General features: G+C 48.1%; 1 protein-coding gene across 1 annotated transcript in view; it reads right to left on the bottom strand.

Annotated features, from left to right (window-relative positions):
- The window catches only part of SORL1 (sortilin related receptor 1), a 194,927-nt gene that overhangs the window by 123,187 nt on the left and 56,600 nt on the right, over positions 1–15,140 (bottom strand). The window contains 7 exon segments of the mRNA XM_060251466.1: positions 79–196; positions 1,621–1,813; positions 4,630–4,799; positions 8,950–9,051; positions 11,482–11,662; positions 14,837–14,883; positions 14,885–14,905. Of these exon segments, the coding sequence (XP_060107449.1) occupies positions 79–196; positions 1,621–1,813; positions 4,630–4,799; positions 8,950–9,051; positions 11,482–11,662; positions 14,837–14,883; positions 14,885–14,905 (832 nt within the window).

The following is a 15,140-nucleotide window of genomic DNA, read 5'->3' as shown; positions in this document are numbered from 1 at the left end:
AAGGGCTTGAGATGGAGGAAAGTAAGGCAATTAATGAAATCCAACTTTAGGGAGGAAAAAACACAAAACCACCTGTACCTGTGGCAATGATAAGTCCTGGAGCGGATTCTTTAGAGAGGATGGGCATCCTACGCAGTTGGAAGTTGAGGATCTGGCTCAGGCGCTGGGCCAGATGAAGAGAGCAGCCTTGGGAAAGCTAGGAGAGTCCAAGCATGCAAACATCACTTAGAATCATAGAGTTGGAAGGGACCTCAAGGGTCATCTAGTCCAACCCCCTGCACAAACTTACTTTGACCAAAGTGGCACTTCTGGGTTTTCAAGCAAGTAAAACTGGAAGTGGCCTGAAAAATGTCATTTTGGGGTGGGATTTTTTCCCTTGCTGGCCAGCCCTCCTTAAATCTGGGGTTCCCCCTGTTGAAAATATGTATCTGTTTTGTATGTCCTTTGCAATGTTCTAAAGTTCCAGTCATTATAAGGTTAACACTGTGCCTGATTCCCTATTGTCTGCATGACCTAGGAAGAAGATACTGACTGCTGTCAATCAAGGTCTAGAAGCGGGAAAACCTGTTTTGTTTGTTTGGTCAGTTAGTCAGGTGACTTCCTTTGTTCGGGCAGAGAGGTCAAGAAGGAGGAAGTGATCTTCCATTAAGCACATGATCTTCTAGTGTGAGGATGTAGTTCTATAGTGTTCGTTATTTTCGCCTCCCAGTACCCTTTCCCTGCAGAAATAAATGTTTTTGCTTTTTCATGTTAAATGCCTCTCAATGATTATTTGATCCAGTGATCCATTGCACTGTTTGAGATAAATAAATAGATTTTCAAACAGAATTCCCTAACACACACAGCCCTCCCAAAATCTGGACTGGGAGAGCTGGGATCCCTATGTCAGCCTGGCACTGGCAGCATTCAGACAAAACCCTATCTGCTGAAAGAGAGAGAGAAAGAGAAAAAGAGAGAAAGAGAAAGAAGTACTTTTCTCCCTTTCTCACAATACAAGAACTCGTGGGCATTCGATGAAATTGCTGAGCAGACAGGTTAAAACGGATAAAAGGAAGTACTTCTTCACCCAAAGGGTGATTAAACATGTGGAATTCACTGCCACAGGAGGTGGTGGCAGCCACAAGCAAAGCCACCTTCAAGAGGGGTTTAGATAAAAATATGGAGCAGAGGTCCATCAGTGGCTATTAGCCACAGTGTGTGTGTGTGTGTGTATATATACACACACACACACACACACACATATATATGTGCCACTGTGTGACACAGAGTGTTGGAATGGATGGGCCATTGGCCTGATCTAACATGGCTTCTCTTATGTTCTTATGAGGTCAATTCCGATGACAACAGAAATGATATCAGCACACTGGGCTGCTGGCCATGCCCCGCCCCCCTCCTGTCCAGCTCAGCAGTGGCAGGAAGGTGCGCTGGGGACAGGAGATCCCTCAGTGCTTTCAGGAACTTTAGACAGAGCATCAGACTTCTGCAAGGAGCCCCCGTTTGAACAATTCACAACTAGGCAGACAAAGGTGTGCTTTTGACGTATCTACAGACCCCACTAACGGCACGGGAACGGAAAGTCCTTGAAGAGAAAGGGAGATTTCTTCCCAGCGGCGTCGTTACCTCACAATTTATCTTTTCACCGTAGCGAGTGTACTCCGGAGGCTGGAGAAATTCCCAAGTCCCTCCTTTGTCAAACGTGATGACAGACCGCATGTTCTCCTCGCTGAATGAGCCGTTGATCAAGGTGGCGATATAGATCCCCGGCACTGCCTCCACCCGGTGGAAGTCCGCAAAGGGCTCGTTCGCAAAATACCTGTCAGAAAAAATTTAAGCGCCGTCACACAAGCTGGAATGCCTGTCAGCAATGTAGAGTAGCAGTGAAGCGTGGCAGACTCTAACCTGGAGAACCAGGTTTGTTCCCTCAGAACTCTCTCAGCCCCACCTGCCTCACAAGCAGTGTTCCTTCTAAGCCAGGGGTGTCAAACTCATTTTGTTATGAGGGCCAGACCTGACATAAATTAGGCCTTGTCGGGCCAGACCATGTTGGGCTGGGCATGTGTGTACCTGTTTAAGATTAGGTAGCAGAGATATGGACTTTTTAAAGGACACAGACAAACACAACCAAAGATTTTTTTTTTTAAACTTACAATAAAACATGCTAAAAACATTGGCACTTGTTGGTCTTCAAGGTGCTTTCTTTGTATTTCTTCCATGGGATCCAGGGAACTAGGAAGCTCTGGTTCTTTTCTTCCCTCCCCAGGGGACTAGGAGGGGGAGGAGCCTCAACCAATGGAGAAAATAGAGGTTTTGCTCTGTAGCTTCTGTGCAACTGAGCAAGCCTTGCAAAGCAAGCTGAGATGCAGAAAGACAGGTTGCTTACCTGTAACTGTAGATCTTCGAGTGGTCATCTGTGCATTCACACTCATGGATATAGTGCCTGTGCCGATCCCCCGAATTGGTACCTAAAAAGCCCGGGATTTTTTCGTGCTTGGCACCAGTGGGCATGCGCAGGCGTCCCAGTACGCATGCTCACCGGAGCCAGCGCGGGGATCCCGCCAGTTCCCTTTTGACCACTGCGCTGAGAGGATCTCCTTTCATTTCTCCGGTCAGTACAGTAACCTTGCAAAGGTTTGCAAAGCAAGCTGAGATGCAGAAGGAAGCAAGTGAGAGGGAGAAGGAAGCAGACAACAGCCAGTTGCTCAGGGGCCTGATAGATGATGATGATGATGATGATTCTGATGATGATGATGATGATGATGATATTGGATTTATATCCCGCCCTCCACTCCGAAGAGTCTCAGAGCGGCTCACAATCTCCTTTACCTTCCTCCCCCACAACAGACACCCTGTGAGGAAGATGATGATATTGGATTTATATCCCGCCCTCCACTCCGAAGAGTCTCGGAGCGGCTCACAATCTCCTTTACCTTCCTCCCCCACAACAGACACCCTGTGAGGAAGATGAAGATATTGGATTTATATCCCGCCCTCCGCTCCGAAGAGTCTCAGAGCGGCTCACAATCTCCTTTCCCTTCCTCCCCCACAACAGACACCCTGTGAGGTAGATGAAGATGTTGGATTTATATCCCGCCCTCCACTCCGGAGAGTCTCAGAGCGGCTCACAATCTCCTTTCCCTTCCTCCCCCACAACAGACACCCTGTGAGGTGGGTGGGGCTGGAGAGGGCTCTCACAGCAGCTGCCCTTTCAAGGACAACTCCTGCCACAGCTATGGCTGACCCAAGGCCATTCCAGCAGGTGCAAGTGGAGGAGTGGGGAATCAAACCCGGTTCTCCCAGATAAGAGTCCACACACTTAACCACTACACCAAACTGGCTCTCACTACACCAAACTGGCAAACTGATAGGAGCCCTCTGGGGTCCTGATTCGGCCCCCGGGCTGCATGTTTGACACCCCTATTCTAGTTAGTGTGAGCTCTCAGTTTTTAGCCTCTGGCTCACACATTTTTGGTCTCAGAGCAATCTAATTTATGCAGCGGCCAAATTGCTCGCTGCCAGCTTTAATGCCAGCAGCTCGCAAAGTAGAATTTTTGCTCACAAGAATCCACAGCTTAGAGGGAAGCATTGCTCACAAGGTGTTTGTTGTCGGGAGAGGAAGGAAATGTGATTGTAAGCCACTTTGAGACTCCTTACGATACAGACAAGTAGGGCATAAAAAAACTACTCTTCTTCTGAAGAAAGCAGGGACCAGAGAAAACATCATCGCTGAGAGAGAGCCTTCTATGCTGTGGACACATCCAAGCCAAACAGAAACCGGAAAGGACCCTGCGGCAGATGGCAGAACGTTGCTCTGTGCATCAGGCATGACAGAGGCCCTGCAGAATGGACACCGTCCCCTGGCTTCCCGTTCCCCTGACTGCTGATCCAAGAAACAGCAAGAGGCTGTTCAAGCTCAAAGGATTCCTGAAAGAGCTCGTTATTCTCCATGGCTGCAAAGTCAGGAGACATTACAGAGCTGAACTGGTGCCAGCGACTGCCAGTCTGGTGCCCAGTTAGTGGTCAGAGTGTCAGGCTACAGCAGGGGTGTCAAACACACAGCCCGGGGGCCGAATCGGGCTCCCGGAAGGCTCCTATCAGGCCCGCGAGCAAGTCTGCTTCTTTCTCCCTTCTCACTTGCTTCGTTCACTTATCAGGGACTATTAAATAAACTATTACAAGAGTGCTAATCTTTTAAGCATGTTTTAAAAAAAATTTAATTGCGTTTTCTGTGTCCTTTATTAAGTTTATGTCTCCGCTACCTGGCATTACGTTTTATGACAAACACGGCCCAGCCTGACAAGGTCTGATTTATGTCAGATCCGGACCTCATAACAAATGAGTTTGACACCCCGGGCTACAGTCTGGGAGTTCAAACCCCGCTTGATCACAAAACTCCCAGGGTGAGCTTAGGTTGGCCTTCTCTCAGTCTGACCTACCTGATCCAGCAGGGCTCTTCTTATGTTTTGATTAAAACCGTCTATTAGCTGGAGGCACTTTGTTCCGCCTGCTGTCACTACTTACGCAAGGTCTCTTCGTTCCGTCTGACAAACTGCGCGTCGCAAACGAAGTTTCCCTCCTCGCCGCCCCGAGCGACCCATCCGTTAAAGTCACCTTCCCTCAATCCATTCTTACCTGACCAGAGTGTCGCTTCCCACTCCCCCAGGGCTGTAGTAAAGGATGTCCTCCAAAGTCAGCGAAAACCTCAAGCCGTCCGCTTCGGAGATGTAGAGGTTGGTGCGGTTGTTGCTGTGACTGACACACACAAACACCTGGTCTTCCGAGGCGTCAGCGATGTAGTACTCCTTCGGGACGACAAGAAGATATTGGATGTATATACCGCCCTATACTCTGAATCGCAGAGCTGTCACAATCTCCTTTACCTTCCTCCCCCCACAACAGACACTCTGTGAGGTGGGTGAGGCTGAGAGAGCTCTGACAGAAGCTGCCCTTTCAAGGTTCTTGCAAGAGCTATGGCTGACCCAAGGCCGTTCCAGCAGCTGCAAGAGGAAGAGGGGGGGAATCAAACCCGGTTCTCCCAGAGAAGAGTCCGTGCACTTCACCACTACACCAAACTTCTACAAAAAAAGCCCCGGTAGCTCCTAACTATGGGTGGCAATGCTACCATCAGTCCTGAGCCCTGGGTGGGGCTGGAGAGGGCTCTCACAGCAGCTGCCCTTCCAAGGACAAGCTCTGCCAGAGCTATGGCTGACCCAAGGCCATTCCAGCAGCTGCAAGTGGAGGAGTGGGGAATCTAACCTGGTTCTCCCAGATAAGAGTCTGCACACTTAACCACTACACCAAACTGGCTCTCAGAAGGACAGCTCTGCAAGAGCTATGGCTGACTCAAGGCTGTTCCAGCAGGTGCAAGTGGAGGAGGGGGGAATCAAACCCGGTTCTCCCAGATAAGAGTCTGCACACTTAACCACTACACCAAACTGGCTCTCACAAGGACAGCTCTGCCAGAGCTATGGCTGACCCAAGGCGATTTCAGCAGGTGCAAGTGGAGGAGTGGGGAATCAAACCCGGTTCTCCCAGATAAGAGTCCGCGCACTTAACCACTACACCAAACTGGCTCTCTGTGAGGTGGGTGGGGCTGAGAGGACTCTCACAGCAGCTGCCCTTTCAAGGAAAACCTCTGCCAGAGCTATGGCTGACCCAAGGCCATTCCAGCAGGTGCAAGTGGAGGAGTGGGGAATCAAACCCGGTTCTCCCAGATAAGAGTCCGCACACTTAACCACTACACCAAACCGGCTCTCTGTAAGGTGGGTGGGGCTGGAGAGGGCTCTCACAGCAGCTGACCTTTCAAGGAAAACCTCTGCCAGAGCTATGGCTGACCCAAGGCCATTCCAGCAGGTGCAAGTGGAGGAGTGGGGAATCAAACCCGGTTCTCCCAGATAAGAGTCCGCGCACTTAACCACTACACCAAACTGGCTCTCTGTGAGGTGGGTGGGGCTGGAGAGGGCTCTCACAGAAGCTGCCCTTTCAAGGAAAACCTCTGCCAGAGCTATGGCTGACCCAAGACCATTCCAGCAGGTGCAAGTGGAGGAGTGGGGAATCAAACCCGGTTCTCCCAGATAAGAGTCCGCACACTTAACCACTACACCAAACTGGCTCTCTGTGAGGTGGGTGGGGCTGAGAGGGCTCTCCCAGCAGCTGCCCTTTCAAGGAAAACCTCTGCCAGAGCTATGGCTGACCCAAGGCCATTCCAGCAGGTGCAAGTGGAGGAGTGGGGAATCAAACCCGGTTCTCCCAGATAAGAGTCCGCACACTTAACCACTACACCAAACTGGCTCTCAATTAGTCTTAGTCTGCATAAAAAATTAGTCTTAGTCTGCATAAAAAAATACTTTCAAAGAATACAAGTCTACATCTGCAATACTTTCTTAAAATACATAAATTGTCACATATTATTGTCTCTTAACTATGCATCATCAACATTTTGGTATTTTATATCCAATAAAGGCAATCTTGTAATACTGGAATTACAATCTTGTAATACTGGAACAGAATACTGGAAAATGGAGATATAAATTCACACCAGAGAATCTTAAAGAGTCTTGAGTGTCTAGCCAGGCATAAAATTTCATCCAATATTTTTTTGCTTCTTCCTTAGATTTCCCAGCCAACAGCTGGGATAAAAAGTCCAGCTCTGCTGTTTCCAAATTTTTTCCCACCAAGTCCATTCTCGTGGGTGGAGGAGGCAATGTGAAGATAGGACACAAGTAAGGAACAGCCAGTTGGGGCAAGTGGGAGCGGAGAGGACAGGATTTCCCTTCCTCACTGAAAAAGTACATCGCTGGAAGTATTGGGAGAGGCAGCTTGGAGAGGTGTGGGGACCAATTTGGATTTGCACCTGTATGATGCATGAAAAGGCCATGAGGTTAACACCATCTGCGGCTAAGTAATGTTCTAATATTGATGCTTGCCAAAAATGAAATACACATTTGCAGGGGTCACTTTGTAGAAAAATAGGTGGTGGAATTCATCCAGGGATTGTTATGCAGCTGCAATTACTATTCAATGCGCAAGGTGGGGAGGAGGAGGGGGAACCCTCAGAAATGTTATGAATTTTATAAATAAACAATTAATAAAAAAAGGTTCAGGAGCTGTGCTCCTGTGAGCTCCTGTTGAACCCGAGGCCTGTACATTTGTGTAGTGTTAATTGATGCAATGTGAGAATTCTTGCTTTATATTTTTGTGAGGAGAATAAAATGGGACTTTCCTCTCAGAAGGCTTGCTTAATACTGCTCCCTCAATAGGTCCCATAAAAATTGGGCAGTGACCTTTCGCTAGCTATTCAGTCAATCTATATGAAACACCATCACAAGGCCTTTTTTGTGTGTCCACCACCTATATGAAACACCATCACAAGGCCTTTTTTGTGCGTCCACCACCTATATGAAACACCATCACAAGGCCTTTTTTGTGTGTCCACCACCTTCTGAAGTGACAAAAGATAGAAATAGTTCCCTGGCTTTGTTTCAGAGAGGAGTCATGTTGGTCTGCAGCAGAACGGTTAGATTTGAGTCCAGGAGCATCTGAGAGACCAAAGAGATCCTGAAAAGGGGAGTTTTAACTCTCAAAAGATTACACTGTGAAAATTTTACTGGTCCCTGGCAGTCTTTAAGTGGCGGCTGGACAAACATTTGTCAGGGATGCCCTAGGCTGAGCGGGGGGTTGGGCTAGATGGCCCGTATGGCCCCTTCCAACTCTGTGATTCTATGATGGTGAGGTGCTATTGGACTCAAATATAGCTCTTCCTGGCTTTGGAAAGCCTTTCCCCATCTCTCTTTGAATGGCATCATCCAGCTGCTGCCGTTTTACTGAGCTGTAATTTGGTTTCTCTCCTCCCTGTTTCCCTGCCCTTAGATTTTTATCAGCTACTGTCTAGCTTATTAAGTTTTCTTTTTTTCCCTGCAGCTGTTGTTTTAAATCATTAAGACTAGCAGGTCCAGTGGGTGCATGCTTTTATTTAGATTTTAGTTTTATTTGAGCTGCTTTGTTAACTTTTTTTAATGCTCTGGCTCTTTGGGGGAGAGGTGGCATAAAATATTTTAAATAATCAAGCAGATTTTCTTTAAACAGTTATAAGTTATACAAATATTTACATTTTCTAAAAAAACCCCAGAGACTTCTTTGCTTCATAATTCCTGTCTCCTCTCCAGCCTAAGCATACCCAGCTCCTTCAATCTTTCCTTATAGGACTTGGTCTCCAGACCCCTCACCACCTCCGTTGCCCTCCTGTGGACATGTTCCCACTTCTCTATATCCTTCTTAAATTGTGGCGTCCAAACCTGAACACAATACTCTAGATGAAGTCTAACCAGAGCAGAGTAAAGTGATACCCTCACACTTCACATGATCTGGACATTATATTTTGCTTGATACAGCCCAAAATCGCATTTGCCTTTTTAGACGTCGCATCACACTGCTGACTCAGTGTACAGTCCACTAAGTCCCCTAGATCCTTTACATACTACTGCCAAGTCAGGTCTCCCCCATCCTGTAATTAGGCATTGGATTTTTCTTACCTAAATACAGAACTTTACATTTATTCCTGTTAAAATTCATTTTATTGGTTTTAGCCATGTTTTCCTAGGACCTGTTAAGTGTTTAAGAAAGAACGTGGAGCCGAGTGAGGCTTTTGCCCAACAAGGCTTCTGATTGGCCACTGGAGATCTGATTGTGCAGAATTTTTTAAAATGTTGTTTTGGCAGCTGCTGTCACTGCATCACAAGGGTCTTCACTGTGATGGAAGGTAAGCTGCAGCAGCCATTTTGTGGCTGTGCCAGAATTCCAAAACCGCCCACAGGCTCAAAAAGGTTGGGGACCCCTGAGTTACATTCTTCTAAGTGACTTTAACAGACCTTTCTAACTCCACTGAAGTCACTGGCCTTGGAAGGATGCACTGCTTATGACAGGGTTGATACATAAGTACATTTAAGAAATTACCTTGATGGGATGCCTTGTCACAAACTGGGCAGCTTGCATCGGCTTGCGGTTAAAAGACACCCAGAGCTGAACGGAAGGCTGTGGTTGAGTGCCCAGAAGATGCTAAGAAAAGGAAAGGAGGGGAAAAAAATCATAAGGCTCTCTTTAATCCTACATTTCTAACTCTTCATAAAATGCCTTTATGATAACACAAAACCTGCCATTCGTGATATGACAGACACCCATCTCTCACAATGATGTATATGCTCCACCAAAACTGAAACTGAATTAGACAAGACTTTCTTTCTTTCTTTTTTCTTTGAAATCCATAAGCAATCTGGCAATGAGATAAGCTGTCTAGGGAGGCTGCTAGCATCTCTTTTTGGAGAAGGCTGCAGGGGCCATGTTTTTCTTTCTGAACTTCTCCTTCTTCAGTCTTGTCCTCAGCCTCTCAGGGGCTCACCTGGGACAAATTACATAAGAACATAAGAGAAGCCATGTTGGATCAGGCCAGTGGCCCATCCAGTCCAACACTGTGTGTCACACAGTGGCCAAAAAAACCAGGTGCCATCAGGTGACACTAGAAGTCCTCACACTGTGTCCCCCCCAAGCACCAAGAATACAGAGCAACACTGCCCCAGAATGTTTCAGCTTTAAGAGCATAAGAGAAGCCATGTTGGATCAGGCCAATGGTCCATCCAGTCCAACACACTGTGTCACACAGTGGCCAAAAAAACCAGGTGCCAAAATAAGAATTACTGCCAAGTGATCAGGCTTTTGTAAACTGAACCAGAGATGGGGGTTTTTTTAGGAATGTTGTTCTCTTTTCAGTTTTTCAATAGGCTCCAAGCTAGGATATGCTACCAGCTAGGATAATGTCTGTGGATTAACCTGCAATGTTTTAACAGGCACACAGACACTTTCCAGTTTTTCCTAAAAAACGAAACAAAAATTGCAGCTGTGTGAGTCCGCCACGAGCTACTTTGCCTCTCCAAAATCTGTCCCTGCAACTCCGCAACAAAATGACACTATTGGCTTTACTTGACTGACAGTGGTTTTGGGAAGCCTGCCTAAGCCAACACTCCCTCTGCTGTCTGGTTGCTAGTCAAACAATTAAGACAAGCCACAAAGCTGAAACTTTCCTGTGGACCGCTCTCCTCTTCTATTGGCTTAAAGATGGTATTCCGGGGGGGGGGGGGGGGGGAGGGGTGTCTATAGCAGGATTTCCCCATTAGAGGCACTGCAGGAACTTTCTCTGCTCCGGCCTCACTGATGGACCTCTTGATGGCACCTGGGTCTGGGCCACTGTGTGGCACAGTGTTGGACCAGATGGGCTGTTGTCCTGATCCATCATGGCCTCTCTTATGTTCTTAAAAGCAGAGGTCCATGAGTGGCTGTTAGCCATGAGGTATTGATAGGAAACTATGTCTGGGGCAGTGATGGTGTATATTCTTGGTCTTGGGGGGCAAGAGTGGGAGGGCCTCTAGAGTTCTGGCCCTGCTGGTGGATCTCCCGATGGCACCTGGTTTTTGGCCACTGTATGACACAGAGTGTTGGACTGGATGGGCCACTGGCCTGATCCAATATGGCTTCTTTTATTTTCTAATGTCTGGGGCAGTGATGCTCAGAATTCCTGGTGCTTGGGGGGCAACAGTGGGAGGGCTTCTGGAGTCCCATTAGTGGGCCTCCTGAAGATAAAGATATTGGATTTATATCCCGCCCTCCACTCCGAAGAGTCTCACAGCGGCTCACAATCTCCTTTACCTTCCTCCCCCACAACAGACACCCTGTAAGGTGGTTGGGGCTGGAGAGGGCTCTCACTGCAGCAGCCCTTTCAAGGACAGCTCTGCCAGAGCTATGGCTGAGCCAAGGCCATGCTAGCAGGTGCAAGTGGAGGAGTGGGGAATCAAACCCAGTTCTCCCAGATAAGAGTCCGCACACTTAACCACTACTCCAAACTGGCTCTCCACACCAAACTGGCTCTCCTGAAGGCACCTGGGCTTTGGCCACTGTGTGACACAGAGTGCTGCTGGATGGACCACTGGCCTGATCCAACATGGCTTCTCTTATATTCTAATGAAGAGGGCTACTTGGCGACAGGAACCCCACCACCACGATGTTGAGCCTCATCAGGGGAAACATTTCTAGAAAAAAATTCTGGAATTTGAACCCCTTGCTCAGGAAAATCGGTAGGTGGAAAGAGGTACCCACAGATACACCTGCGTTTCTTCTACACCGTTTTAATTCCAGTTAACCGGAACCGTCCTTCAGCTGTTTGTCTGCCAGACTTCCCTGAAGCGCTAATAAACGTCAATCACACAACACGAGTCAGAAGAGACCCTGAGGGCTCACAGCACGTTCCCTTCGCACTGTTCCCATGGCTAGCAGAGTGAGCCTCGTCATGCGCTGCCTGGTACAGAACAGTGCCTTCCTCAAAAGCCAGAGTTCTCTCTCAGCGATCTTGTCAAGATCTGACCTCCTCAAAGGGTTAAAAGGGCCGCTGCCTCAGAAGCGATCTGAAGGCGGGAAGCGATCTGAAGGCGGGTTCCTTACCACAGACTTTGTAGCAAAAAGATATTTGTCCCTGAGCTGGAAGTCTTCGACCTCCTCCAGAATGATCTCTTTGTTTTCCCGGGTCTGGAAAAAATCAGTGCTGCGAAGGATGGTGGAAGAGCCTGTCGGTTCGTGCCGCTCTATGTAAATGGTGTCTGGCTGGTCGTACGGTTCCACGCCCCTATTGTGGCGGGAACAAAGAAGAAGAACATAGATTTATTCCCCACCCTTCTCTCTGAATCAAGAGTCTGAGCGGCTTACAATATCCTTTATCTTCCCCCACAACAGTCACCCTGTGAGGTAGGTGGGGCTGAGAGAGCTCTCAAAGAAGCTGCCCTTTCAAGGACAACTCCTGCGAGAGCTATGGCTGACCCAAAGTCATTCCAGCAGCTGTTAGTACAGCCTGACCTGTTAGTACAGTCTGATCCCACCGGTCCGCCAAACAGCTCAGGGTTTAGGGTTGCCAACCTCCAGGTGGTGGCTGGAGATCTCCTGGAATTGCAACTGATTTCCAGACTGCAGAGATCAGTTCTCCTGGAGAAAACACCTACTTCAGAAGATACGACTCCATGGCATTATGCCCTGCAACATGCCTACCAAAACTGGAAGTGACGTAGGCATGTCAGGAAGTGATGCTTTAGTTTTTGGGCAAAGCTCTATGATATGAAGCAAAATCTACCATAGAGTTTTGCCCTAAAACCAGAGCACCGTATCCCGATGTCTGTGACATGCCTAGTTCACTATCCATGGAGACACATGTCTCTGCAGGTCTCTCCTGTGGATACGATGCCCTCATACTCCCACCCACACAATGCTGGACAAGTTGGCCATTTGAGAAGAAGATATTGGATTTATATCCCACCCTATACTCTGAATCTCAGAGTAGTCACAATCTCCTTTACCTCCCCCTCCCCACCCACCACACACAACAGACACCCTGTGAGGTAGGCGGGGCTGAGAGAGCTTTTACAGCAGCTGCCCTTTCAAGGACAACTCCTATGAGAGCTATGGCTGACCCAAGGTCATTTCAGCAGCTACGAATGGAGGAGGGGGGAATCAAACCCAGTTCTCCCAAATAAGAATCCGTGCAGTTAACCACTACACCAAACTGTCACTACACCAAAGGCAGTGACAATGCAATATCTGCAGGACGTGGAGTGAGATTCCAGCCCTGATCAAGACCAACACGATTTTCAGAATTTCAAAAGCTCCCTTTGTTAGCCCTGACCCGGACAGCCCAGGAGGCCCAATCTCATCAGATCTCAGAAGCTAAGCAGGGCTGGCAAGTACCTGGATGGGAGCCCTCCTTGGAATACCAGCAGTAGGAAGGTGGGGGCGGGTTTTATTCAGCCACCTCCTTGAATATCCTCCAGGCTCCCAAGTAGAGGTTAGCCACCAGAAGTCACTATGACTTCCAGGTCTGACATCAGGCGCTGGTTCCAGGTGTGCATGCACATTAAAAAATACAAAAAAGGATCTCCCTATCCTAGAATCATAGAGTTGGAAGGGACCTCCAGGGTCATCAACACAGGAACACATCAAAACAGGAAACTCACAAATACCTCCCCCTAAATTCACAGGATCTTCATTGCTGTCAGATGGGCCATCTAGCCTCTGTTTTAAAACCTCCAAGGAAGGAGAGCCCACCACCTCCCAAGGAAGTCTGTTCCACTAAGGAACTGCTCTTAAGGTCAGGAAGTTCTTCCTAATGTTGAGCCAGAAACTCTTTTGATTTACTTTCAGCCCATTGGTTCTGGCCCTACCTTCTGGGGCCACAGAAAACAATTTCACACTCTCCTCTATATGACAGCCCTTCAAATACTTGAAGATGGTGATCAGATCACCTCTCAGCCACCTCCTCTCCAGGCTAAACATCCCCAGCTCCTTCAAGCTTTCTTCATAAGACTTGGTCTGCAGACCCCCCACCATCTTCATCGCCCTCCTCTGGACCCGTTCCAGCTTGTCTATAACCTTCTTAAAATGTGGTGCCCAAAACTGAACACAAGACTCCAGGTGAGGTCTTACCAGAGCAAAGTAAAGCGATACCATCACATCATGTGATCCGGACACTATACTTCTGTTGATACAGCCCAAAATTGCATTTGCCTTTTTAGCCACCGCATCACTCTGTTGACTCATGTTCAGCATATGGTCCACTAAGACCCCTAGATCCTTTTCGCACATACCCCCGTCCTTTGTAGGAATGGAGTTCCCCAAGCCCATTTATCCCAGTCAGAAGGACAGAGGGGTGTTGCAAACAAGGGAGTCCGGACACAAAGGTACAATGCAAAATGTAATTCGCTTGTACAAAGTGCTTCAAGTGCACTGTTTGGCTGTGCTCTTCACGACATCCCTGTAAGGCAGGCAGATAAAATGTCCTCCGCATTGTTGTTGCGAGTGGCTTGCCTCAGGAGACGCAGGGCTGCCAGCTGGAGGTCGGGAAGTTCCTGGAGATCGGGAGGCGGAGCCTGGGGAAGGCGGGGTTTGAGGGAGGGGAGGGATCTCAGCAGGGTATAATGCCACACTGTCACCCTCTGAAGCTGCCGATCTTCTCCAGGGGAACTGATCTCTGTGGAGATCGGAGACCCTCTTCAGCAGGCATGAGATTTCGACAAGGGAGCCAGAGAGCTGCCTCCACCACCTCAACGCGAGTAGGCGACAAGGCCTGGCCCTGCTGGGAGCGTTTCCTCAGAGGCCACGAATCACAGGCATTCTCCTAGCCACTCCGCTATGTAAGACCGTAAATAATTAGGGCCTATGAAACAGAGTCAGGCCACTGGTCTATCTGCTTCAGGAGCAGCATGGGGTAGCGGTTAAGGAGCAAGAATGAGATCAGGAAGACCCACGTTCAAGACTCTATGGGGCTACAGAACTCACTGGGCATCCTTAGGGCAGTTATTAGTAGAACAGCTCCACAGCACCTGGTTCCAAAGGAGTTCAGAACTCGACTGGAACAGAGGCAATGCCTGGTCTGGACCCTGCTAAGCCGTAACCAACAGCCAAGAACCAACATTAAAAAATGAGAAGTGAACTAAAGCAAAGGCTTTTTCCTCAAGAGACTTGTGTTAAAATAACTCCAAGGGAACATAATCTCTAACCCCCTCATGTTAGTCTCACAGGATTGTTGCAGTGACAAAATGGAGGATGAGAGAGAGAGAAATGTATGCTGTCCTGATCTCTGGTTCGCTTTAATCTTTTTACAGGAGAAGGAGCATTCAAAAATATGGCATCGGCAGCTTGAGTCCAACATTTTAAAAGTCCAGAAGAATTCATATTTCGAACAACTCAGAGATCATCTGGTAATGGCTGAAAACGGAAACGGCTCCGCACCCCGGGGAAGCATTCCAAAACTTACCAAGAAAATGATTTCACATGTTCATGGATCATTATCCAAGTCTGTCCCAAAATCATCTGATTTCCAGAGCTGAAAAATTAAAACATAAGGAAAGACATTGAGAGTCTGTCAATTGGCTGAATCATCAGAACATACCAAGATGGACAGTAACTGCGGTTGCCAACACTGCACTGGGAAATTCCTGGAGGTTTGGAGGCAGAAGAAGGGATCTGGGATTAAGAGGGACCTCAGTGGGGTATAATGCTGGACTCCATTCTCCAAAGCTGACATTTTCTCCAAAGGAACTGATCTCTGTCTAATGGAG

Source organism: Heteronotia binoei, chromosome 12 (assembly GCF_032191835.1).
Source record: "Heteronotia binoei isolate CCM8104 ecotype False Entrance Well chromosome 12, APGP_CSIRO_Hbin_v1, whole genome shotgun sequence".
NCBI lineage: Eukaryota > Metazoa > Chordata > Lepidosauria > Squamata > Gekkonidae > Heteronotia > Heteronotia binoei.
The sequence above is the reverse complement of the archived record's forward strand: the minus strand, read 5'-3'. Positions and strand labels throughout refer to the sequence as shown.